This window comes from Gossypium hirsutum, chromosome D08, assembly GCF_007990345.1.
Source record: "Gossypium hirsutum isolate 1008001.06 chromosome D08, Gossypium_hirsutum_v2.1, whole genome shotgun sequence".
NCBI lineage: Eukaryota > Viridiplantae > Streptophyta > Magnoliopsida > Malvales > Malvaceae > Gossypium > Gossypium hirsutum.
In genome coordinates this window covers 64,345,376-64,372,565 of record NC_053444.1, presented here as the reverse complement: position 1 = coordinate 64,372,565, position 27,190 = coordinate 64,345,376, and the positions used below count along the sequence as shown (strand labels likewise).

The 27,190-nt window shown below is 33.2% G+C and overlaps 2 protein-coding genes and 2 long non-coding RNA genes across 9 annotated transcripts; 2 read left to right on the top strand and 2 right to left on the bottom strand.

The window, feature by feature from the left end:
- Positions 1-4,101: 4,101 nt before the first annotated feature.
- LOC121219958 (uncharacterized) lies at positions 4,102-5,855 on the top strand. Its single transcript, XR_005917012.1, has 2 exons — positions 4,102-4,615; positions 5,691-5,855. It is a non-coding gene; the product is annotated as an uncharacterized lncRNA (long non-coding RNA).
- A 2,833-nt stretch (positions 5,856-8,688) lies between these two features.
- Positions 8,689-13,373, bottom strand: LOC107933755 (rab9 effector protein with kelch motifs). Of its 2 annotated transcripts, none has more exons than XM_016866042.2 (9): positions 12,508-13,373; positions 10,966-11,493; positions 10,772-10,837; positions 10,504-10,670; positions 10,250-10,400; positions 10,061-10,151; positions 9,571-9,980; positions 9,296-9,385; positions 8,689-9,181 (listed from the first exon to the last, which is right to left on the bottom strand). In XM_016866042.2, the coding sequence occupies exons 1-9, from the start codon at positions 12,637-12,639 to the stop codon at positions 8,894-8,896; spliced, it is 1,923 nt and encodes a 640-aa protein (XP_016721531.1). In that variant the 5' UTR covers positions 12,640-13,373; the 3' UTR covers positions 8,689-8,893. The 2 variants fall into 2 exon arrangements, with proteins under 2 accessions (XP_016721531.1, XP_016721530.1); XM_016866041.2 differs by having other exon boundaries at positions 9,281-9,385; positions 12,508-13,359.
- Positions 13,374-14,766: 1,393 nt separating this feature from the next.
- On the bottom strand, positions 14,767-20,001 carry LOC107933809 (solute carrier family 40 member 3, chloroplastic). Of its 5 annotated transcripts, none has more exons than XM_041098825.1 (15): positions 19,739-19,995; positions 19,336-19,657; positions 18,900-19,107; positions 18,741-18,804; positions 18,264-18,388; positions 18,095-18,184; positions 17,828-18,004; positions 17,649-17,723; positions 17,336-17,437; positions 16,938-17,055; positions 16,663-16,809; positions 16,118-16,224; positions 15,913-16,026; positions 15,268-15,568; positions 14,767-15,138 (listed from the first exon to the last, which is right to left on the bottom strand). In XM_041098825.1, the coding sequence occupies exons 2-14, from the start codon at positions 19,500-19,502 to the stop codon at positions 15,275-15,277; spliced, it is 1,788 nt and encodes a 595-aa protein (XP_040954759.1). In that variant the 5' UTR covers positions 19,503-19,657; positions 19,739-19,995; the 3' UTR covers positions 14,767-15,138; positions 15,268-15,274. The 5 variants fall into 5 exon arrangements, 4 of the variants coding, with proteins under 4 accessions (XP_040954759.1, XP_016721581.2, XP_016721583.2 ...); XM_016866092.2 differs by having other exon boundaries at positions 18,900-19,113; positions 19,739-19,994; XR_005917011.1 differs by having other exon boundaries at positions 15,268-15,689; positions 18,900-19,113; positions 19,336-20,001.
- A 903-nt stretch (positions 20,002-20,904) lies between these two features.
- LOC121219957 (uncharacterized) lies at positions 20,905-21,652 on the top strand. The gene is made up of 2 exons (XR_005917010.1): positions 20,905-21,036; positions 21,499-21,652. It is a non-coding gene; the product is annotated as an uncharacterized lncRNA (long non-coding RNA).
- Positions 21,653-27,190: the final 5,538 nt, after the last annotated feature.

Sequence of the window (27,190 nt, the reverse complement as noted above, 5' to 3'; positions counted from 1 at the left end):
CGAACAAAAATCAACAAAAGAATCGAGCATTCACCAAATTAGAGAGGATGACAATACAATCATCCCTAAAATTACTTGTAAAACTACTATTACATGCATAAACAAGACTAAAAAACATGCTAGAAGAGCAGAAAAAAACTTCTAAAATTGAAAACTTATTAAACAATGGAAAAACAAAAAAAAGCATATAAAATTTAAGACAACATGGGTTTAAATCGAAACGTGAAATCATTTATTATTCTAAAATACTCTCAAAACAAAAACAGATTAAGAAGTTGACGAAAAGTCACAAACTTTCCAAGAAAAACTACTAGTGGCTAGTAGAGTTTTAGCGAACGACAGACACCGTCATCTGTTCATCACAACTTGTGAAGACAACAAAGATACTCACAAAATAGATCTGTAAACTGAAAAAAGAGAAGATGTGTAGTGAATGAGAAGAGTAAAGAAAGGGTTGATGGGAGAGGAAAAAAACGGGCGATAACTAGCCCAAAGGTTAGCACCGCCGCTAAGCAAAACAAAAGATAAGAAGCAAACAGCTTGGAGAAAAAAAGAAAAAAAATTAAAGTAAAGTTAAAATGGTAAAAAAAAATAGTTTTAAACTTTTTCTTTTTCAACCATTTTCTTGCAACAACCAATGCACATTGTTGTAGACAATATGATCAAAATTGGGAGGAATGAAATGATAAGATTAATACATGCCTATATTTTTACCGGTGCAAAAAAGAGAGTGATGTTTGAAGCGACTTTAGTACATTGTTATAAAATAAAATAATTTTGAAGCTTTTTTTTCCACAAGTGTAGGGTTGTTCAAGTAATAAATTTACAACGAAATATTTGTTGGAGAGTGTGAATGCCCAAATTTGACCGAGCTTACAACCCAAGAAAATAAAATACAACAGGCCCAAAAAAAATACAAATGACCCAAAATTTAAACCCAAACAAATCAAAACCCTAAAGCCCAAATGGCCCAAAATCTAAAACATTTTTCAGCAAAATTTCAGCAGCAAACCCTAGCTGGCCGCCGCATGCCTCACGTGGCCTCCTCGTCTGCCATGCCTCCAGCCTATCACCGGCCACCCATGCGTCTGACGCCCTCTGACACCACCTGCAACACGCAAGCAAGAAGACAACAAAAGCAACAGACAAACGAAAAAGACAAAAAATAGAAGAGAACATGTAGTTCGGCTATAAAAGCCGAAAATGAAACCATTGTAAGGTTCTTCCCGATTTTTACGAATAGAAATAAAAAGCAGAAACTGTTTTTAATCTTTTTTTTCTTTCTTTTTATTATTATTATTTTTCTTTTTAAAAAAAACGAAAATAAAAAAGGAAAGCAAAACTTACCTAAGGGAGATTCGCAGCCCCGTCGTCGGTAGTCCTTCACCGTCGTCGGATTCGCGTTCAAAGGAGGGGGATTGAACCATTTTCTTTCGGACCCTCGGGTCAAGAAAACCCAACCCTTGAATACACCGCGAAGCGAGGGCTAAAAAGGCCATCTTTTCGTCACCGGCCTTTGGCCTCGGCGGCGGCGGCGGCGCGGCCGTTCGTCGGCAATGACCATGGCCGGATAATGGAGGGGGCTGAGAGGGCTTTCAGTTTCTTTTTCTTTTTGTAACAGGGGCTGCAAATGAGGGTTTCAAAAATTTTTTTGTTTAAATAATAAAAACAAAACGGCGCCGTTTAGGGGAAGAGATCTGCGCATTCTTGCCCTAAGGGTAATTTATGCATTTGGTCCCTTCATCTTGCACTGAAGCGCAATCTGACCTTTTTATTTTTTTAATTTGGGGCTGCGAATTCTGTGTCTGTTTCAATCTGGTCCTTAGACCATGCGCAGACTCTCACTGCGTTTAGGGCTGGGGAATATTTCCCTATAGGTCCCTCACGCTTCGAGCGTGTTTCAGTTCAGTCCCTTGCAGCCTGTTTCATTTATTTACAGTTTCGACCCCCCAGATTTTTGTTCGTTTCCAGTTTCATCCTTGGTTCTTTAATTTCTTTCTTTTTTTTCTTTTAAATTGCTTTTGTTTATTATTATTAGTTTTGTTTGTTTTGATTTCATTTTTATTTGCTTTCTAAACTGTGTAATTTATATATATATATTATTTCATTTAAATAGTTTTATTTCATTTTATTTTTACGTATTATTTATATTAAACCATTTTTGTTTATATGTATTATCTTAAATTTTCTTTTCTATATGACATTCCATATTTTTTTTATATATATATACTATCTCCTTTAAGATGTATTATATGTTAATTATTTTAAAATTGTTTGGTACCTTTTATTCGACTTTGCTATTTGTCTTAATTTATTTATTATCCATTCCAAGAATTCTTATATATTCTTTTTATGCTTTCATATGTGCATATATATTATTATTTATCTTAAATTTTTCATATATAATATTTTTAAATTGTTTTGTATATGATTGATTTTTTTTAAATTTCTTTTATTTATTTAAGACTCATTTATTATCTTTTAAAAAATTATCTTACATTTATTTATTCTAATTTACTTTATACTACTCATTTTGAAGTTACATATATGTTATTTAATTTATTCATCTTTGTTTATTAATACTGATGTTTAAATAATGTATGTTGAGTGATTATTTTCATTGTGTGTGCCATTGGTGTAATTTTATTCATGTATCATTACTCAGCGATTATTATTGCATTGTTAGCTCACGTCCTTGTATTGTAAATTAAGCATCAACATAGTTATCCAACTTAGATTGCTTTATCATTTTTTTCCTAAATAAAACAAATCCATCTCATTGGAGTATTGTACTCGCAACTATTCAAAAAAAGAAAAGTTTTAAATTAAGGCAATATTTCGCGTTTGAAAAATTCGAGAAAACATGCCCTAACGTGCTGGGTTTCGATTTCTCGTTCGACCAAATGGTCAAATACCCTTTTAAACTTTCAATAACTAAGGCAATATTTTGCATTTTGGAAATTCGATAAATTGTACCTTAACTTACTGGGTCTCGATTTTCTCATTAAACCCAAATAGCAAAATATCTTTTAAATTTCAAACACATAAAATTTCAAAAATAAAGGCAATATTCTATATTTAGAAAATTTGAGAAAATTGTGCCCTAACTTACTGGGTTTCGATTTTCCTCGTTGATTCTAAGTAATCGAATATCCTTTTAAAATTAAAATAAATGAGGTGTAAATAAAAAATGAAATGCAAACTTACTCTCAAAATATGAGATGTCGGGTCCTAACTTACTGGGTGTGACGTCTTGTTACTTCGAGATAAGAAGGCATTTTTCCATTTTGATTTATTCGAGTAATTTTAAAATAACACACATAAAAAAGGATCGTATTTTTAAATTCTTTAATGTTTTCAATTTTCGGCATCAAGACATTAAGTAATCAACTAGGTACCAATTTTGGGCGTATCGAGGGTGCTAATCCTTCCTCGTGCATAACCGACTCCCGAACCCGTTTTTCTGAATTTCGTAGACCAAAATCGTTGTTTTAATAAAAATTAAATTTTTTATTAAAAACAACCACTTGTCGAGGTGACCCGATCACACCTCATCAAAAAAGATTGGTGGCGACTCCCGTTTTTTATTTCATTTTTCAAAAAAACAAGTCGACCCCGTTTTCATCAAAAAACGGTGTCAACAGAGAGTATTCCAAGGATTGAACCCAAAGAATTAATAGTAACCACTTAGAAAATAGAAATTGGAGCTACTAATTTTCAGCACTAGTAAGTAAATCAACCTATGATTACCAACGACATTAGATAAAAATTATCAATGCGACTGATTGATATGGACATAAGGATCCAATGCTAAACTAAAGCTTAAATAACAACTAAACACGAAATGTCAAGAACTAGATGTAACAACACAGAATATATAAGGTTAGAAGTGCTAAATTACTAAGAAATGGTTTAATTTTGATGGTTATGTAGTTAATGTATTTCTTAAGGAGTCTAAGGTTCAAACCACACTTCTCCCATTTTCCTTTTATTTTTTTCAGCAACTTATGACCAAAACCAAGCTAAGATATATATATTAAATAGAGCTAAAGCATAATAAGTGTGGGTAACAATCCAAATGGTTAAACAATTACCTCTCTTACCACCCAAGTTCAAATCACAACATTTTCCTTTCCATTTCTTTTATTTTCAGCTAGGGGAATTTACCTAGCAGCCCTTGAAAACAGTTTTTTTCCCAAATAAAAATTGAAATTTTCTCTCTTCTTCCCTATTTCTCCTCTCTTTTCTTTGCAAAATTTTTGCTCTCCATTGCTGAAATTTAATTTTTATCCCGAATCCGAAATCAATCCCCGTTCAACCGTTCTTCCTATCGATTTAGCATAACACCGTTTGTTTCATCTCTAATCTTTCCAAGATCGGCAAGTTTCAATTCAATTTCGGGAGTTAATCCCAAATTCTCGTAGTAATTACATTCAATGTTAATCTTTCATCTAAATTAAGGGATCTTTACGAATCTTTACTGAAAATCTTGACAATCTTAGATAAATCTTGAAATTCATTGTTAATTCTCACATAATTGTTGTTTGAATGACTCAATTCAGGTATCTCAGACCATATTTGAATGAGAGGGACGTCGCTCGTCTTTTAGTAACAGGTGTGTGTTCTTTTAGGAATTTCACTTTTCACACGGCATGAACCTCTCTATGCGATAACGTCTCCCCTGTAGATTGATATTTCAAACACCACATGGCCACAGTCTCTCACACGGCCGTGTACCCCCTCCACACGGTCCGGTCACATGATTGTGTGTCCCCTGCTTCTAAAAAATTACAGTTTTCCCAAAATTTTATGATTTATGTAGATTAGTCCTTGAATGGTTCCTGAACTATTTTTAGTGATTTATTTTTATTCAATTGAGTCCCTAATTTTAGGATTAATGTTAGATTCCATGATTGATTAATTAGATTATCATTGTAGAAGTATGCTATGTGAATTATACATGCCTTCTATGATTGAATTATCGATAAATTATTATTGTTACTCATATAACTGAATTATTGATTGCATGAATCACATGTTTACTGTACCATTAAACTGAATACATGACAGCCATGTCTATTGTTACTGTTGAAATAAAAGCATGTTAAACATGTTTATTATTTCTGTATTGTATTGATGCTTAAATGTCATACTGCATTGCATGGGGTGGGACGCTTTGAAAGGAGGAAGTACTGGCAGTTTTAAACTGTAAACACTAGTGGTTTATCCACAAATTACTAGCAATTTTTATTTGCAACCATTGTGTATTCACAACTAATGGCAGTGTATTAACCTGTAAGCACTCGTGGTTCATCCACAACTTACACTGGCAGCTATTATCTTTAAACTCGTTGTGTATTCACAACTACTAGAAGCATATTACCTGCAACACTAGTGATTTATCCACAAACTAGAGTGTCCGAGATATAATAATTCTAGGGTATTCTTACTGTGGAGTGTAGCGTGGGGTAGGACCTATTTACACTATTAAACTGAAATTGTTAATTATATTACATCATCACGCATTAACATGCTTGAATGAACTGTCAATTTCTACTATGTTATATGATTACTAATGTATTGAAAACTATTATTCCATATGCTTGGATTATTGTTTGGCACCGATTTACTTGTAATGAAACTCACACTGAGTATTATAACTCACTCTCCTTTTATTTCTATCTTTACAGATAACCCACCAAGTTAGGACGCGGACATGACATCTAGAGGATCTCAGCTCGGTTTAGCTTATTAAAATATTTTAGACTTATTATTTGATATATTTTTATTATTCGGAGACTGTGTTATTTTATTTTGAACAGTGGCATGAGACTTAGGATTAGGATTTGGTTTTATATTGTGGCGCCCCAAACTCGGCTGAAATAGACCAACCCAAATCCGGAACATCACATTAGCCACTTTTATGACTCTCCTTACCGATCATCCAATCACACCATAAAACCAACCATTACACCATCAAACCATGCTTAATCAAGTATTTCTAGTCATGCAAGCCTAAATCATGCTTCAATTAACCCAAATTAGCAATTTAAAAATAAGGGTAAAATGTCATTTTACACATCAGAAGAAAAACTCGTAATTCATGAAATTTGGTTCATTCAGTGTCTTGGGCATTTTATTTTAAACCATTTGTGTAAATTTTAGCTTAAAACGACATTTAATTTCAAAACGAATTTTAGCTTAAAACGACATTTAAAACTAATTTACAGAATATCCAGATAATTTTTTTTAAGAAATTGAAACTAACATATTGAAATTCAATGTTTAAATCCATGTCATGTAAATTTTTTAAAGCATTTTGTGGTGTTTAAGGCCTCCAATTTTATGGTGTAAAAATCATGACTTATTTACAACAGACTCAAAACATGCCCAAAACTATCTGAACGTCGTGTCGCGACATTGAGCACTTTTCACGACATCCTATATGGTTTGTCGCGACATTGACTGGAAAAATTACAGAAAAGTTTGCAGCATTTGCACAGGGCATTTTGACACTCAAGTACACATACCAAATCGAGATTACATGTTATTTTCCCTATTTAACATGTCATATAACTTACATAAAACATGTTAATCATACCTAAATACACAAAATCATTCATTAACATGCTTTGACATCCAAATCAGTCACCTATGCTTCAAGCTTTTCTAAAGTCTCAAATCAAGGTACTCAACATATCAAACTTGCATATATGGCAATTTAGAGTACATTATAGGTACATAACCATTTGGTCATTTTGCATCTATCCAAGCCTTTAACACATCATTTAAGCGAGTTTTAATCACAAATCACTATGGCACAAGCATGCTATTCAACATATAGTCTAAGCATTCAACAACCATACTTTATGCAATCATCCAAGCAATTAAAACATCCACAAAACAAATATAAAATTCCTTAAACAATCCATGGAAAGTCCATTTACAAATCCAAAGCAAAAGTAGAGTCTATCCTCTCAAATTTAAACTTACATTGCCATCCCTTATGAAATAAAAACCATCTCACATGCACAATTAAAGTGCATTTGCCTTTGGATCACCAACTTGCTCACTTCGTTACTCCACCACAAGCTATGCCTTTGCAAAAATAGACACAAAAGAGCATGATCTTAACCAAGCTCAGTGGGTACTCAAGATCCTATAATAAATCATAAACACAATAGTTAAAAACAAGCATGCTAAATACAGTTAACACATAGCATCATCAAACATCATATCATATTGATACATTGGAAACTTGTGAGGATGAAAATGCATATCAAAGGCTCTCATTTGATACACGGATCTCCCTCACACCATGACTCAAAAGAGTCTAAATGTCCCAAGTAAGTGTAGCATGAAACTAACACTCTCCAACACACCAACATGTCCCATGAATGGAGCAATGCTCTAGATTCTCTTATCCCTCCACATGTCCCAATAACAAAATATATATATAAGTACTCAAATTTTATGGCATGCCAACTATATTCAATATTTTCAAAGGTTCACAAGGCCAATATATCCATTTCACACAAGAATTTCCTGGTTTATTCACACTCACACTTATCACTTTCATATAATACACTACAAGTGCTAACATTTTGCTTATTGAGGCAAACTCACTTTCATACCAGATGTGTGTGCATAAATCTAGCTATCCACAAGGCATATTCAATCACATAATCAACATATATAATCACATCACACACTTAGCCTTTCACAACACATATAATCTTGTTGATAAAATAATCAAAACTCAAGTAAGGACACTTACTTCTAAGACTTAGATTTGATGATTTTGATCACCTAAGCCCCCATTAACTCATTGTTTTGTGCATTAATTATAGCACACAAGATCACTCACCTTAGCAACTAGCTTCCACAACAAAGCTTAAGTTAGCTTTTGTTTACCTTTGTCCTTACTTGTAGACGCTCCCAAATTAGTTGGCACTTTACATACACATCAGACGCACTACAAAGGCATTACAAATAACAGCAAACAATATTAATTCATTCTAAAATCACAGATCAAAGGCTCTAGATCTTTATACCAAAAACTTAGCTAGTTTTGTCAAAAATAAGATTTCGCCACTCAAATCTTGTTTCTAAACTTTAATTTCGATCCTAATCTTCCTAAATATCATCTAATTACATATTTAAACCTTCAATTTTGTCCAATTAATGGATCTCATTTTTTCAAAAAAATCAAGTCAAATCAACTTTAAAGTGAAAAGATCATACAAATCTTTGAAAACTACTTAAAGATTTGTTAAATTAAGATTAAAAACCTTCTAATAGTATCAAAATAAGTTGAAAATAGCTTTGAAACAGTACTTTAATTTAATAAAACGAAATTCACCATTTTCAAGCTTAAAATCAACGTAAAATCACATGAACGTCTTAATTTAATCTAAGTTAATCCTTTGATTCTTCTCTTCGATAGAGTTTTGATTCAATGATCGTCTTAATTTAATCTTGGATGAGTGTTGGTCGCTTCAAAGGTTGTTAAGATTTGATGTTGAAAATAAATTTAAAGAAATGCTCACTTAAGAATTTGATTTTCTTTGGATTCAGTGATTTTTGAAACTTAATCATGAATTAATGAAGCCCAAGGGTGGTCAACACTTTTTTCTTAAAATGCTTTCAAGACCCTTTGCGGAAAATAAGTTAATGGAGTCCTTGAAATGATAAGGAGAAAACAAAACAAAACACTCTTATATTGCCAAGCCTACATGCAAAAAAGGTGATAAAAACTGATGCTCAAGCACAAAAGCCTAAATTGCAGGCATCTTTTAGGAGGGATCACCATTTACATGATAAAGCAAACGGCTATCATTTTATTTTATGCCCGCAACCACAAGCTGGTTTTTAACTATTTTGCATAAAAATGTCAGGCATGGCCACTTCCAGGTCCTCCTAGTGTTAGAACCACATCTCCAAGATCACGTCTTAGCTTCGATGGAGAAGAAGCTTTAGTTGCCGAATCCAGTCCATTTACTAAAGCTTTCCGAGGACTGTGACTCGGTTCTGGCTGTATACGCATTGCTGGGGGGTGGGACTGGGAAGCCTTCACCGGCTCTGAATTGCTTGAGTTTAGAAATGGCTGAGTAGCAGCAATATGGCTTGTTGATGCAGGTGTTTTAGCAAGCATTGGCTCTCTCGAGATCAAGCCCTGTCCCTAAAGTTGATAAAATAAAATAATGAAATGATAATAAGATGTATTTGAACAAATGAATTAGAAAGTTCCATTAAGTAATTCAAGAAAAAGCTTAGTTACAGGTGAAAATAAGACCCCTCTCAATATCTTCCCATTAACAGTAGCTGTCATCAGGAAACCCGAGTCGAAGGCTCCGTCGACTTTGCCACGAACTTCAGCACCAAGCTAAGGAGAAAAACACTCAATCATGAGAAGCATGAACAAGTGAAAATGAATAAAGCATAAACTCCCAGTAAGAAAATGAACACTGCTAATGGAGTCATACATATTCATTGCCACAAATTTTAGATAAATAAACAACATAATTTGCAGTCAATAGATAGAGGCTTCAACAAAGACCAATGTTTTACCAGGTTCTGAATGGGCCCTGCCTCCATGCGTTTATGTTCCGCAGCTGAGTACTGCGATCCTGTTCTGCCAGTTTGAACAAAATGTTGATTTTGTTCTGGCTTCTGAAGGTTTTGGTGTTCTCTTATAAACTGCAGCTCTTGCCTAGTGTTGTGGACCATAGACCTGGTTTCCTTATGGTTATTTGGAACACTGTTAAGCTGACAATTGCTTGGTATATGATGCAACGGCTTAAACAGGTTAAGTCCATGAGACGCTGTGGAATTTGTAGGCTTTTGTGGTGGGGCTTGTTCTTGATCAGATTGTGAGGGCGATGAATGCTGCGAGAGAGAAAGGGAATGTTCTTCTTGTTCCGATTCAACCTCACTTGTCTTTGGATTGGCACTTCTTTTCCTCTTTGAATTTGATGGATCTAAGGGTAATGAAAAGATGAAACTTTAACATATTTCAAACATCCAGCTCTGTGGCAATGAACTTTGATTCCAAACAAACCTGAACTGGACTGAAAAGAGCGCTTTGCTTCTTGTTCTGCTTCATGAGCTTCCTGTTTTGATACTTCATTATCCCCCAAATACATTGTTCTCTGCTTCAAAATAAAGCAAGCATCTCTTTCTTATTACATAACATTATAACAACTAAATGGGGATAGAAATTTTGCAGTTTATACAGCATGTTCGTTACCAAGTTGTTTTGTGCTACTCTGAGGAATTTTCTCTTTTCTTGGTTCCAATGGCTTCCAAAAATTGTACACATGTTATAACGACCATTAGGATGCTGTGTTCCAAGTTGCAAAACCAGCAACTCTTTGATGGGATGTTCATCCTCCCCACACCTACATGCATTAAGGAAAGGTCTATGAAATAACCATGCGAACACAGTGTCTAGGGACAAGGGAGACTGAGATGTAAAGCAATCATGTAATCAAAAGAACTTACCCTCCATAGATAGCAATGTCTGACTCTGTGAAGACAGCAGTATGAGAAAACCTCCCTTGAGGCTGCTGGCCGCATATATCTAGTTGCGCCCAACAACGAGCACTCACGTCTAGGACCCAAACATCATTGTAGTAGTGTTTATCTCCAACCCCTCCAATAATGAAAACCTTCAAAATAAAAAATTTCTCTAGTTGTAAACCTTTTCCAAGTCATCATATCCCAAATGAAGTAGCCTCATTAACAATGGTAACTCGGTAACATAAGCTACCTTTGTTCCAATACTCACAGCAGCATGACCTGCTCTAACACCTGGTAAAGAGCCTTGAACAGCCAACTTTAATGAAAAATAATATAAAAAAAAGTATTATAATTCATAAATCAGTCAAAGAATTTAATTTAAGTTAATTCTTTTTCTTTTTCCTATAAACTGAATCTGTGAGACTGGGAAAGTAAAACCAATACCCTTGACCAAGTAGAATTGTCCATGTCAAACACATCGACATCTCCATGATATCGATCACCACAATCCCCTCCATACACGACGAGCTTGTTCCCGATTGCAACAGCACTGTGACTGTCTCTAGGGACAGGGATATGACCTCGCACAGTAGGAGAAGTCCATCTCATAGTCCTAAGGTCCAGAACATGTAAATCATTCAAGTAAACTGCTTCACCTTCACCACTACCTCCGAAAATCACTACCTTATCTTCACCAACAAGTGTGGCAGTATGACTTTCACGAGGAGAAGGTGCAACACCGTTACATTCCGCTTGTATCCACTCTTTCGATGCAAGGTCAAGTACATGAAGATCATTTACCTTCTTGGAACCATTAGTGCCCCCAAATACCATCATTTTAGTCCCTACAAGAACAGCACTGTGGCTATCTCTAGGGCCAGGTCCCTGGCCTGTGGTTTCGAGAGTTTTCCATACCATTTTGTTCAGATTTAGCATGAGAACATCACAGAAATGTAGACCTCCACAACACCCCTGTAATGTGTAAAAACAGGCTGATCAACATGCAGAACTTAAAGGGAAAGCATCTTTATATTCCTCGGAAACAATTTCTTGATCTTTTCCTTCATATGGTTTCTCTCCTTTCGATAGAAACAAGCATCAAAATTTACAAAATTCAGTAGTCTTATGGCTCAATAATAAGCAAAAAAATAAAGGTTAAAGAGAGATTAAGGCCAAGTGAAAAACAAGAAATTTAATGAGTCGCTTCCATTTTGACAACATATAGGACCAGAGAGAGTAAACAAGCCTAATGTTGACACACTGTTTTAAAGCAAAGGATCAAGAAACTCCTCAATGTTACACAGTTTTCCATCCTAGCACAATTTCCTTCATAAAGGTTGAGCAGCATGCACCTGACAGCTAATACAATCTTGTGAAAAAATTAACAATGAAATAACAAAAAAAAAAAAACTTCCACCGGGAACTTAGAAGATCTTGCTGTACATGACTGATTACAAGCCAAAACTTTAACAATTACAGACTTGCAAAAGAATACTATTTGTCCAAAAAAAAGAAGAGAAAGATGAATAAGGGAAAGGGAAGAAAGGAGGAAATCAAGAGAAAAAAGAGAAATGGAGAATGAGATTGCTGCTTTCTAGTATTATATAAAAGGAGTTCTTCTCTTTTGGTTATCTTATAGAAAGAGAGTTTAGTATTCATCCTAAATATAGTCTTTACTAATTAGAGAATATGAAACCTGAAGGACAAACTTCAGGTAATATACTAACCAGAAGAAGCATAAGAGAAAGTAGTAAGAATTAAAATATATGAAGAAAGTTGCATGTTCCCTTAACTAAAGATAGCCAGATTGCATAAATAAAGCAAAAAAAAATGATGGTAGTACAAAGTATAAATAAAATTACGAGTGAAAAGGTAGTTACAAAACATATACTGGGAAAAAAAAATTCTGCATTGTTTGTTATACTGATAGCATTGATAAAAGGCAAAATTACACCAATGGAAGAATTTAAGTTAATTTAAACATACCCCAAAAACATAAACAACTCCATTAGAGAAACAAGCAGAGTGCCCCCATCTCTCAGAAGGATTAAAACCTGAAACTTTAGGATAGAGCCACATTGCTTTCTTCTTAGCAGTTTCAGCTCCACGAGACCCCATTGTTTTTGAGATTGGTGTGTTTTCTTCTCTCTTTCAGGGGTAGTATTTGTCTTTGGTCTTGCTTTAGTTCTACTTCAACACAGTGCTTGACAATGATGAAGCAAGCAGAGGAGAGAAACAGAGAGTCAAAAGAGGACATGAACAAGCCAAGTGATATATCAACTATCAATGTCAATAGACATGAAAAGATGGGCGCTTTCAATCACTGTGACAACCAACTGCTACACAAGCTTATGGTGAAAACCACATTCCCCCCCCCCTTCTATAAAACGTATAGTTTATCTTCAAAAAAAAAAAAAGATAACCATTTATGTAAACATGGGTGAATATGTCTTGATGACTATAAACAAGTGATGTAAAATCATGGGACTGCCTGTGACTGTTGAGAGTTGAGGAGGGGCATTCTGTATCTTTTTTATCTTTGTAATTTGAACGACCCCATTTATTTTTAAAAATTTGTTTCTATAATTTTTCACATTTGTCTAACTGAAAATGATGGAGTGTGGGGTTACTGTACTCTGAGGTGTTGTGGAAAATGACTGTGAAGGTGTTATGGAGTTTCTTTCTTTCTTCCTTTCTTTCTCTTTTTTATTTATCAATGGTTTTTGTTAGCATGATATTGGGATTGGTGGATGAAATGAGAAGCTCTATTGCCTATCTTTTCTATGTTGAACTTAAACCCAAGTTTCAAGGAGGGTTTATTGATGATCTAAAGACTAGAAATTGTATCTTCCTCTGAAGGGGTGTTGGGGTATGGGACCTTTTGTTGTGGGGAATTCTTTTTAGTTTTGGGAAATGGAGTGGTGGTGTTGTTACTGTTCCCCCACACCCAAGCTATTGAAAAGGTTTTTGTTTTTTCAATGAGAGGATCCTTCTGTAGGGATAATAAAACATGATAGATCATGCACCAGATTTCTGCTTTACTGTTCTTAATTACCATTATCTATCTCTTCAAAAAAATTAATTAAAATTTGGAACCATATATTATACATAGACCCACATGTCTATTAGCACAATCTATTGACAAGTAGTACCAGATTTTTGAAGGGCAAGAAGGTTTATGTTTATCAATACAAAAAAATTTCTGAATCAGCCATGAAAATGAAATGGCAGCTTAATTTTTTCTACGTTATATTAAAAAGGGGAATATAAGACAGGCAAGCCATCAATCATCATCAAATCAACTTCTTATGATTTAACAGCATCAGTCTACCTATTTTTAACTAAGGCTTTCTCTATCGTCCTCTAGTTGAGAAGATAGTGAATAATATGAATATAATATTTATATTGTTAGAAACAAAAAAATCTGACAAGAAAATGAAAACATAAACATAAAAATAACATTGATGCTGATGGCGATGGTGATGGAAGGAAGATAAGAGATGAAAGAGTAAGCGACAGGCGACAAACACGGGAGTGTTTTTGAGGTAATGGTGGAAGTTTTAGTTGCCTACCTTGATTCACGTGAGATATATATCATTGTAACTTGTGTACAAATTTGTAAAATGTGAAACTACTACTTTCTACTGTAGCTATAGGACTAGCTTTCTTCTCTTTTTCTTGAAATAACAAAAGAGGTGGGAGACTTGTATCCTTTCGAGAATGACTAATAAAAATACTTACTGTTTTTGTTATCATAAAATATATTAAACCAAGAGATTGCTCTGGTACAGGGTTTTCATAAAAGATTAAAAATGATACTTATAGATCAAATGCTGATGAATACTCAATCAACTATTTATACAGAGACAGATACTGTGTGAGAATCAAACCTGGAAAGCAAAGTTTAACGTTTGTTTAGGACTATGGGTAGGGAAGGGAGCCATGTAGATGAGTCTTAGATACTGTGTGTGAATCAAAAAGTCTTGGAATTGGAGGGGGCATTACCGTTGACCCTATAACATGCGAAACCCAATAGCAACAACACCCCTTCTGCTACGGCACTTCTTGGTAAGCACAATCAAGATACTATGTTATGTTCAACCATTTTCAATTCAAAGCACATTGTGAATGTGAAAATGTCATTCACTAATCTCAAAACCTCAATCAATGCACTTGTGTCTTCGATATTTGAGTCTCCACCACTATTATTACAGCAATTTCAATATATAGAGTATAAAAGAAGAATGAAGTCAAACTTCTAGCTTCATTTACGTGTTCCCTTTACTATACCTTCTCTCAGGAATGTTAGTTATATTACATGCACATTAACCCCAACAGGAAAATATGTATTTGAACTGATGAATGCTTTACAAATTTATACAGATTGGGCCCCATTGTTGAGGATATAAAATTTCAAAATCAGCTGCTCTTCTCTTTTACTTTAAGACATCTCACAAAAATAAAAAAAACATTGAGCAACCAATGTGAGATCAATCTAATTACCCCAAAATCTTCTAGGTGGATGTGGGAAGTGTTGAAGACATGGAAAATATACAATAGGATAGCTCATACATTACTTTCAGACTGACTGCCTTTGCACTGAAGAAATTACAGCAGCTGTTGACAATTGAAGAAAATAAGTCAGGGAAGACCATCATATGAACAATATAAGCAGAAAACTGCTAATAGTGATAGTAATTCAAAAAAAAAAAAAGAAGCTACTAACTAAACCAAAAAAGGACTTACATTATAACTACAATTGAGGATCAAAGGAGAAAAGGCTTCTTTGTTCCTCTGTAGGATTCAACAACCACCGGCAGAACATCCATGCAGCTCCGACTACTGATAAAACAGATAGCATTGCTAGAAATCCAAAATGTGAAACATCGTTTGCAAGTATTACAACTCCCAACATTAAAGACTCGGCTAAACTCGCAACAGATATCTCTGTTGTCCCAATAAGATTTGCTTTGGATGATGGGATTCCTGTTTGAAGTATCTGGGCCCCAACAATATCATATGACATATGTCCCAACCTTGAAAATACCTGCATACAGGATGAGAGGGTATTTCAAGCATTATGCTGGACTGGTTGGTGTATTTTCTTCTCTCTTTCATATTTTACATGACAATTTCATAATTCCTGGCCTTAGCTATAGTAGCCAAATCTGTTCAAGGCATCAACAAGGATCAGGAAGGCTCCACTGATCAATAGTCATATAGACATTCAGAGAATCTATTACCTTTTCCAGTCCTATTAGCAGATAAATAATACATAAGGCTATTGACTCAAGCCTTCCTAGATTCCTAATTAACCAAGGCAATTTGGTTTCTACTTAAAGTCAGTATAGTCCAAGAAGAAACATGGAAGTTATAGAAAATTGTACTTACAATCAAACATAGGAATAAAAGAAGGGGACTCCTCTGGGAAAGAGTTCCACTTTGGTAAACAGCAACAGCTATGGTGAGAAGTAAAGCCTGAAAAGTTAAGCCAACTGCTCCAGCCTGTTTGAAAGAAAATATGACCATTAGAACCAGTATCAAATTTGAATGTTGTAGCCAAAAACAAAAAGAAGAGGGAGAGACAAGAGCCAACCTTTAAAATACCAAATCTCCTAACCAAGGATGCAGATAAGAAGGTTGCTGCAACACCCATAAAAGCACATAATCCACTAAACCCTCCAATAACAGATGGCTTTAGGCCTGTTAAACAAACCCACAAGCACTTCAAGTCAGAACTGAATTTTTGCTAGGTTTAATTCTCAACTTAAATATAGAATCTAATCTGTTCAAATAATCGGAAGTCATCCAGTACATGGAGATAAAAAAATGATTGCAGTTTACAATAAACTATATACATGAAATGACTTCAGGCATATCAGGGCATACAGTGCTTTAAGAGATCAATATTAGAACAAGACACTGCTAATGCCTTCCAAATGATGATGACAATAATCCCCTCTTCCCTGTAACCAGTATTTGCTTTTCTTATTTTTCCTGGTAAAGTAACTTCTATAGCTAGAGATTGTTGACTGAAACTTCTTTCAATCTATAGAGGGAAGTTCTCCTCAAAACTTGGTTCGAACCGTAGATTATAAAGAGAACTGCATTTAAAATAGGTCATAATAGATAGAAAAATACCACGCTGAGTTAAAAATGCAGTCATTAAACTGCCTGGAGTAAGAACGACATTGAAGTAGAGGAGCACGTATGCTAGGCTTGCAGGAAGTACTGGCTGCTGTATGTATTCTCTCCATCCATGCTTGATGGCTTCCAAACCTGTACTAACTGGCAATCCAAAAACGGCAATCACTAATTACATCAAGCAAATATCAACCTTTGGAAAGGATGGAATACACTATATAAAGCAAGAAGAAAATTAGGATTCCAAAAGTAATCAGATGATCAAGTTTTACCAAAGTTCTGAGCATCTGGCAGAGGCCCCTCATCAGATGTTCTGCGACTGGCTTGACAACATTTAGCGCGGTCAAGAACTCCAGTAGAAAGCTTGTTTGTTAACCATGTCAGGGAAATCTGGGGAAAAGTGATAGAATTTTGAAGAGAAAGTAGACCGCTTTGTTTGGAAGTTAGATTTAGATCGGCAGGTATGAAGGGTACAGCACAAGATACTGTAAATAGGGACTTATACTCAACTTGGGAGCTGAGTAATTTTATACATTTCATTTGAAATTGTAAATAGCTATAAGTAGCTCCTTAAGCTCGTTGTATGGTTGCAGCAGTGATTACTGCCTATCTTTGGACAAATGAAATTAGTTTATAAAAAATAATAACAATAATAATCAAAAGCAATTACCATAATTGGTAACGACCACACCATCAAGCTAGCAGCTAACTTTAAGCATGCTACCGGATCATATCTCGAGAGAAGAATTCCAAACAATGATGTGCCGGCTATCTGTAATTATAGATGGTCATTAATCTCATTGAAAAATTTTGGCAATGACATGAAAAACATCTTTGATAACTGAAGTTAGTAAATTTTCCAGCATTTGTTTTAGGACTCATGCTCAATGGATTATAAAGTAAACAAAGAACTGTAATGACTTGAAATAACAAGAAAATTACACAAATCGACGTTTCAAAAATGTAAAAGATTTAAAGAATACCTCACAGAGCAGATCAATTCGATTGAGAACAGCATTTGCCTGTGCCAGTGCAATTGGTCTATTTATTCCGGCTAACTGCAAATGCAACTCTAGTTTAATTTGCACTCCCCTTTCCAATAGATAGATAGCCAATATTATCTGTGAAGAAAACAACAAAAATACACAGGATAGGGTACTACCAGCACAACCCAGTCGCGCTCCATAGCGACCCCCAGAGCCACTCCAGACAGTCTCTCAATAGCACCCGCTAACACTAGCACAGCAAACCAAGGACGGAGAAGAATTGATGAAGCAGAAGCAGGGGAGACTGTATGGGCATGAATTATCATAGCTGCTGACAACAACTGAGCAGAAGCCTGGCAGATGCAAACAAATTAGAAAACAAAATAAAACAGTACTGGTTTTACATTTAACTTCATAAAAAGAAAAGATGTTTTTGCAAGTACCTGCACAACATTCAAAAAGATATATGAAGGTACTCTTGGAGAATGATCCATAAGTTTGCCAACCAATGGGCCTCCAATGATTATAACAAGCTGTTAACCTAAAGTCTGTTAGAAAGTATTCTATTGTCTCTTGTTTTATAAAGTGATATGTTGTTAGGCAAATATATACCTTGGTCAAGAATCCCATGACCGCCACTGGTAGAAGGCTTGGATGAAGCAATGCAATTGCAGAAGGCCAAGCAAAATTCCAAAGCTGTTCCACTAAATTCCCAGCCAGGCAACTTGCATAAAATGCTGAAATATGAATGCAGCCAAAGATAGCAACCAATAAGACCATAATTTCAGTAAAACAACTGGAAATGATACAAAATTAAAAACCAATAGGCCTGCATTCAAAAGAATGTATCCAAGGTACAGTCTGAAAACTGTATAGTACCAGATACTCTTAATACAAAATTAGGAATATTATTTTAACTAGGTTTCTGCTCAAAGTGACAACTTATAGAAACCGAATCCTGGCAGAGGGATACAACAACTAATCTTCTAACAACTTTGTTATATACATAGAGCTTAAATCAGCTCAAGTCTCTAAGAGTATTACATCTATCCTAGTGTGCTTTGACTACATGAAAATGGGAAGTCCTACCATACAATCCTTCTGGGTGTGCGGGTGTTGCTGCAAGGGTTTTCTGCTCCTCCTCCGTTAATACCTAAAATGATAAAAGGAATCGAACAGTAGGAAAATCGAAGAAGCTATTGAACTCGAGGTGAAAACAAATCACTATGAATGCAAAGAGGAACATACAGGCAGTGTTGTCAAAAGACTATCTACATAAGTATCCCCAGTGAGTATACTCAAAGATTCAGTATCAAGAACATCAGATTTGAGCTGAACAATTGGGGTTGTACGACAACCAATATCCACTGCAGATATTTCCTCATCTTCCACAGCCACATGGTTTAAGTGTACATCAGTATTTGCTATAGAACACCTAGATTTAAAGCTGTCAAAACTGTACCTGACAGAGAAACAAAACAAGACATGCTTAGCTGCCTCATTCAGACAGTTCTCTCATTACAAAACAAACTGTTTTTTTTTTTCAGAACAAATTCCAAACTAATATAACTTCGAAGTTTGAACTATAAACTATCAGTCCTAAATGCCACAAGATATTGCATCAAAATTACAAATTTTTTTTTCATGTCATATTCAATTTAAGAGCAATAAATTAAAGCATTACCTACGGTTAGTAGAAGAAGAGGAGTTGAGACTCAACCATCGGCTAGAAGAGAAGCGATAGCGAATTCTAGAAGCAGTTTGTCTCGATATAGAGGCTTCTCTTCCGGTAACAGAGCAGTAAAACAGATTGAAAGAGAGCTGAGGGTTTGTAATTGCGACCATTGCCATCCTAATGTTTGCTGTTGGTTATTTAATTTGTTCTTATTCTTCAAATGCCCAAATTTTAAGCACCGATAATCACTTTCGAAATCTTCCAGACTCATGCAGACTTGAATAAGCAAATTGAATAAAAAAGAATAGCTTCCACTGTTGGGTTAGTTTCTCTGACACCAAATGGTATATGGGTTTAGCTTCAAAAAATTTTAAAAAGAAACAAAAATTGGAACTTGGAACTTGGAAGGTACCTAAATGAAATGGTTCGGTTTTGCTCTCTGGGTTTAGCTTCAAATGAATCAAAAAAGAGTTTTTTTTTTTTCCTCTTCTTCTTCTTAAAGAAAAAGAGGACGCTTCGGATTTGTGGCGTGTAAAAACAATGTGGGTTTTGGTTGAACAAAAAATTGGGTGGGGATTGATGAAACAGGAGGCTTATCCAATTCCATCCAGGTGATGGTTTATTGTGCAAGAATCCGCCGGTGGGCGGAGAGGTCTAAAAGCCTAAAAGGGGGAGATCGTGTGGCTATTAGATTTTTGATGGGTGGCGCCACGCCTATGGACGTGGGTCCATTAGAAGCTTTGGTTCACCACTTGCATTTTGCCAAGTCTCCATTTGAATTTCCACATATTATGAGCAAAGCAAGACTTTTAAATCAAATAAAAACAAATCTTATCAATTATTTTCGTCATTTACTAAAAACTATCATTATCTGAAATTTCATCTTATATTTTATTTTGGGTAAACTGTACCAAAAATCCCTTAGTTTTGTTTAAATTTACATTTTGATCACTAACCTTTTGAAACTTACAAAATTATCACAAACGTTTAAGAGTTGTTGCAAAAAGATCATCCCACAGTTACCTGCCATTATTGGAATAAGGTGAGTATCATGTGGCAGGTTAAGTTGCCACAATTTTAAAACCATTTATTTATTTGTTTGACTAATTGTTTTAAAATAATTATTAAAAAACAAAATTTCATGTTTCAAACACCTTAATCTTTTAATTTAAGTAAATTCTTTTAATTATCTAAAGTAAATTCTTTTTTCTTAGTAAGACATGGGTTTGAGTGCGTTGAAGCGCATTATCCTCCAACCTATAAGTTGAGGAGGGGTTATGAATAACTTATCAAAAGAGCATATATGATCAGAATCTATAATGAGATTGTTAAAAAAAACATCATTTTACTTCTTTTTTCAAGACAATCAAGAGATTTTTCGAGAGCGGGTGTCGGGTTATTTTTATAACTCGGTATAATTGAATTTCTTTGAATGAAATTTGAGGTATGGATTATTTTGTAAGAAAGTTAAAATTAGGTGGCTAAATGCCTAAAGGGCAGTAGATCTTATAATTAGAGCCATGCGAGAAGTTTATCAGGTAATTAGACCAAGTGCCCAATAGCATATAAACCATTTGATAAAATTGAATGGAGGCAATTTGCATTTCAAGGGAGAAGCAAAATTTATCGAAACAATTTTCTTTCAAACTCTCTCAATCCATTCTTCAATTCTCTTTCGAATCTTGATCCAATTCCGTCAAGATAAGTATGGTATGTACATTTTCAGTTGATTTCTTCTTCAATTAAGAATTTTAATTCAAGATTTTTCATCATTTTCCTTCATTTTCTTCCATTCACATCAATCTCAAGTTTTGAGTTTTCTTGATGTTTTTGGGTAGGGATTTGAGTGTTTTAAAGTATAGAACAACATCAAATCAATAAAGTTCAGATTCAGCAAAGATTAGAACGAGTTCTTGGAAGGTTTGAGTTAGATTCTAAAAAGAGAATGAGAGTTGAGATTTTTAGTTTCTTGGTTGATTTTACTTTGGTGGGTGATTGAATGTTTCTAAGTTATAGGTTATAATCAAAATTATTAGACTTTAATTTAGGAGAGAATAGATTTAAAAAAAAAAAAGAGAAGTCGGTTTGCCCTTCATTGATATGATTTAAAAGTTTTGATTGCTTATTCTTATTATCCTAACTTGATTTATTGTTTTGATTGTTAAATTGAAGATACAAAGTTGGTCGAGAGTTCAAAGGCCAAAGGGAAAGAAAAAATGTTAGGGAAGTGATCCGATTTCATTTTGTGTTTTCTAATTTTTAATATACTCTAAAAATTTGCCTAAATTAATTGTTTAGGGTTGGTATGTAGTAGCCTTTTAAATTGTTTAATAGTTTATTTGTGATAATGGTATGGTTGTTGATCGAATATGTTAAATAGTGGTGAGACCGGTTGTTTGTTTAATTGTAACATCTCTATACCCAATATAGGAATATTACATTTGGTGTCAAAGCTATCTTGGCTAATTACTAGGTAGTTTGAACATTAAACGATGAAATTTTCATTTAATCAATTCGATAATATTATTTTAGAAGTTTAAGGACTACTGGTTAACTGAGTATATTTAGAAATGAATTAAATATGATTTTTTATCAATAGAGAGGTAAAGTATCGATACTAAAACATGAGGTATCGATACCTTGTCTTCACTATTGATATCGGAAATGTTATCGATACGAAAAATAGTCCAACGCTTCAAAACCAATTCAATTCACCTCAAACTCATTAAAATTCATCACTTAAGTATATCAATTAACTTGAATATAAGTCTTTATCTAGCTTAGCTTGAGTATGCTTTAATTTCTAATAAGTTCATGGAAGTAATAGAATTTGTAAAATCTTACATTCTAGTCCTTTCAGCACTTAACTTTATTCGTAGCTGATTAAGCCTGTGTACATGCCACATCTAAACCAAAATAATTGCATCTTATACTCTTTTACGAGCTTGATGGATGTGATGAGATGTACTGAGGTTGATTTTTCAATCCAATGCTTGCTATCTATTTTATACCTACGCGTGAGAAAACAACGCGTTAAGTCTATGACGACTTACTAAGTACCCATGATATTCAAAATCTATTGAATTCCTTCATTCCTAATATTTCATTTCTTTGTTTATTTATCATATTACATCTCAATTTCTTATTATCATACTCATTTGCCACTTTTTGCTTATTTCACAATTTAGTCCTTAAGTCATCAGTTCATCCCATAGAATTTACTACTCTTTTTAATACATGTAATTTTCATAATTTCATCACTAATCTTTATCATTTCATTCACAATTTATCTTTACACATTTAACTTACTAGTCCTTTTCTTTCTTATACTTCCTCAAATACATTCAATTTACTTGTGCTTCACTTTTTTGATTAAATTTTTCAATCAATAGTCAAAGATGAAATTTTACCTTATAATGAAAGTTGTTGACCTTTTTAACAGAGGCCTAGTAGATTCAACAGAACACTTAGGATATACAGAACTGATACAAAGGTGCATTAAAGTGCACTAATTGAACAGTATGCACCAAAGTGCAAATCACTAAGCACCGAAGTGCGAAGCAGTAAGCGTTGAAGCGCAAGACGATAAGTAAGCTAAAATTTCCTTCATGGCATGTCATCAACATCCCAATAGTTCTAATCTCGTCTACTTGGGCAAATTGTATCATTCACACATATTACTTTTACAATTTTCACAATTCATTCCTTGTAACAATATTTAGTATAATTATATCTTCCACTCTCAATAACACATGTAACTTGTCTCCATACTTAATAATCGATCATAACTCACTAATAGTTCTTATTATACATTTCACATAACACTTTTACATACTTTAAAATTTAGTCATCATCACAATATTTCATGTAACAATATTTTTTCCTTTTAATAACACATATAGCATATTTCAATACTTATTAACATTTCCATAATTCACCACAATATCTATTTTCACATATTAAGTGTTATATACTTCACTTTTACTATTTCTAACATATATTTCTCAAATTCACGATATAGCCTCTAATTCTCACAACTTATAAAATAATTGTAGTTTGGACTACAATATTCATATATTCTTATATTTTTCACTATATTATTTATTTTTCAATATTTTTTTTTAAATTTTTATAACTTTCCAATTTAATCATTTTTGACATAAAAGTCATCTATTCACTATTAAATAATTTTTCTTTCTCATCTAACTTAATTCACATAATTAATTTCACTATCTTGTTTAAACATCAAATTTCTATGTATTTCACTTGTATTTTCCCCCCACATATTTTTCTCAAGTCTTTCAATTTAGTCCATATTTCCATAAAATTTTATATTTTTCCATAATTTTCACTTATTCAATACTTTGTGTATTTTTCACTATCACATAACTCAACTATTATGCTTTTATAATAAATTTCTACTTCACATACTAAATTATTCCACTCTATATTTTACCTAATTACCACTTAGTTTACAAATTTCACATTTTAATTCTTAAATAACTAGGAAGTTCATTGGTACTTGCCTCTTTTCTATCTAAATCTCTTGGTTTTCTCTTCTCCTACCCCTTGATTCACTTTCTCGACTTCTCTCTTCATCAACATGTCAAAAACACAATATTTCCTCATGAGAAATCTTTACTTTAACACCATATTTATGCTTTTCTATTACTACTAAACTTGAAAATAACATTAACCCTTAACATCCATACCTTATTCTCTTGAAACCAAACTTTAACTTGAATTTCTCTCTCCTCCAATCTCTATTTTCTTGAATCTAACTTGTGAAGGAGTGAGCAAAACTCGATTCGACTTGAAAAAATCGAAAAAAAATTTGAATTTCGAGTTAAACGAATTGAGTTATTCGAGTTAATCGAGTTATTCGAATCAACTCGATTTTTTTTTCAAATTTCGAGTTCGAATCGAGTTGAGTTTTCGAATTCGAATAACTCGAATAATTCAAATAATTCAAATATCAAACTATAATATCTTACATTTTTACCCCAAACTCCCAAACCTTTTTACTTTTCCCTCAAAACTTTTACTCATTCCCACTTTCCCCCCAAAACTTTTACTCCCCTCCCCTCCCCACCCCCCAATCTACCCAAAATCCATTTCCCACCAAAATTTTACTCTCCCATTTACTTTTTCTCAAAATTTTACTCCCAAAAACCCTCAAAACCTTTTATTTTCCCCCAAAATTTTTACTCCCTCTCACTTTTCCCCTAAAACTTTTATTCCCTTCCCATCCCACCTCTCATCTACCCCAAACCCTCCCCCCTCGAATTTTTTTTTAATATTTTCCCTCCAAAATTTTACTCCCCCTATTTACTTTCCGTCAAACTTTTATTCCCAAAACTTTTTATTTTCCCCCTAAACTTTTATTTCTCACCCTTTACTCTCAAATAAAAAAGCAAAATTATCCAAAAAAATCACTAAACATAAATAGTAATAATTTTATTTATATCTACTATTTATATTATTAAATTAAATTTCACATTTTATATTATTTATATTATTGAATTGTTTAGTCATATTGAATATTTATATTAAAATTGAATTATTAATTATGCCATAAAATATTCGTGTTAAAATTTTATATTGGTATCAATTTCACATTTTATTTTTAAAATAACTTTTATTAAAAAATTATATTTTTACATTTAATATATTTTTTAATTCTAAAATACATAGTGACAATAATCTGAAGATAATTGAAACAACTAAGCAAGCAAAGAAGCTAACCAGTATATAAAAAATTAATAAATAAATTATGAGGTGATGAAAGTTAATAAAAATTTTGATTAAGGTGGACAAATTTTATTACGATAGGTGACAGTGGTTACAAGGACCCAAAATTATTTTTTTAAATTTAACTCAAACAAATATATTTGATTCGATTCGATTCGAATTTCATCTCACTCGACTCGATTCGAGAAAACTTCAAATAAAGTTAGGATGATAAAATGAGATCCGGAAACTCGATTAACTCAAAAATTTTCGATTTGATTCGATCGAATGCTCACCCCTACTAACTTGATATTCTAGCTCCACACAGTCTCCTTATCATTTTTCTCTCTTGGTGGCTATGAAAATTATTTTTATTTCTAAGTGAAAAGGATGAATTTTTAGTGAAATGACCAAATTATAAAGAAAAGAAAATTTCTTTCTTTCTTCTTCTTCTCACGTTGGAAGAATGGAAAGATGAAAAAGAATTCTTCATTTTTCCTCCCTTTTATATTAATAATTTAATAAAAAAATATTATTAAAAAACTTAATAAAATATTATTTAAATAACATTTATCTAATTAATTAATTAAAAATATCACCTTCATCATCATTACTCTCCAAACTTGCTAATGCCCATTTTTCCCCTTATGATCCTCTAAAATTTTCCATTGAATCATTACTCATTTTAGTAAAATTGCAATTTAACCCTCATACTTTTTTCCACTTATTCAATTTGGTCCCAACCCATCCATTTTCTTTAGTTTCTAGATCCTTACACCCTTAAAATATTTACGCTATTCACCCTTCAAATTTTTCATATTTACACTTTAACCCCTCAAATTATGAGTATTTACTCTTGAGCCACAAAATTTTTCTCGTATTTATGATTTAGTCCTTACTTGAATCAATACATCATAATATGCTTCTTAATCAATTTTTTAATTGATAACTCAACTTCTCCCCCTTTTTATCACTTTTATTTCATTATTTTTCCTTTATTCCACTTTATCGAGCGCAGGATCTCCATTTTTCACTACTTTCATAACTATAGCAACTTTTGGGATGTTACATTAATGGTAAATATTGATTAATAAAGTGAATTTAGCTATTATATGAGCTAAATGTTGTGTTAAATTGTTAAAGTATGTTGATAATTTATGTGAAAAATCTTCACAACCATATTTAGCAATCTTGGATAGTTCTCGAGTATAGTTGGCACATCATAGGATATGTAGAGCTTTTTAAAGATTTTAATTATATGGGTTAGCCTAATGCATCTATAAGATTTGTTTTGTAGCGCTTTGCACATTTTGTGGAACTATCAATTAAATATTGTTTTACACGCATTGGAGATTTTTTAATGTTGCGCTTAATGCACTTCTCGAGGGCTTGGATGGATATTCATGTATCTAGTTATGATTTCATGTTTGGTTAATTGGGACAAATATACAAAATGATCTTTATTATGTCTATTGATTTATCAAATCATTAATTTTAATTGTACGAGCCCATGTGGTATATGAAATGAATGAATATGTGTACATGTTCGAGTATGGAAGGTTTAAGATCATAAAATTATGATAAAAGTATGTTGACTTGATCTATTATGTGTTGCCATTGATTAAGTTAAATGTTTTTGAATTGTTTATATGAATATTTATCGTCATGTTGTTGGAACCTAAAGTTGTATCTAAAGACTAGAACGTTCACCTCTAAATTCTCTCTCTGAGAATTGCACTTACACAATAAATTTTTCAATGAATAAATAAAGTGCTCTCAACATTCTCTCATTAATAACCTATAGTATACAAGCCTCATAATATATATGTTTCTAGACTTGCTAACTTACTAGTGATTGAATATAATGCAACCCCTTAAAATCAGCAACTATAAAATAGCAAAATTTATATACTAATAAAATCCAGTAAAGCGTGGAAATTCAAATTTCAAAGTAATACTCAATGCAATTTCAAAGAACCATGGGTTGTAATTGTTCAATTCAATCTAATCTTCACAAGACAATGGATTAATTTCCAACCTTTAATTAATTTAACAATAAAGTTCATAATTTATATTGTTCCAACCAGAGTTACGTACAAATATAGTCAAATTTAAACATGCATAAAAATATATA

Coding starts and splice junctions, on each gene's coding strand:
- LOC107933755 (XM_016866041.2), bottom strand. CDS start 12,639: ATGGGGTCTCGTGGAGCTGAAACTGCTAAGAAGAAAGCAATGTGGCTC. Junction 10,152..10,249: donor GAGTAGCACAAAACAACTTG/GTAACGAACATG, acceptor ATTTTGAAGCAG/AGAACAATGTATTTGGGGGA. Junction 9,182..9,280: donor GAGGGGTCTTATTTTCACCT/GTAACTAAGCTT, acceptor TATCAACTTTAG/GGACAGGGCTTGATCTCGAG.
- LOC107933809 (XM_041098824.1), bottom strand. CDS start 19,502: ATGGCAATGGTCGCAATTACAAACCCTCAGCTCTCTTTCAATCTGTTT. Junction 18,185..18,263: donor TCATGGGATTCTTGACCAAG/GTATATATTTGC, acceptor TTAGGTTAACAG/CTTGTTATAATCATTGGAGG. Junction 17,724..17,827: donor AGCGCGACTGGGTTGTGCTG/GTAGTACCCTAT, acceptor TTGCATTTGCAG/TTAGCCGGAATAAATAGACC.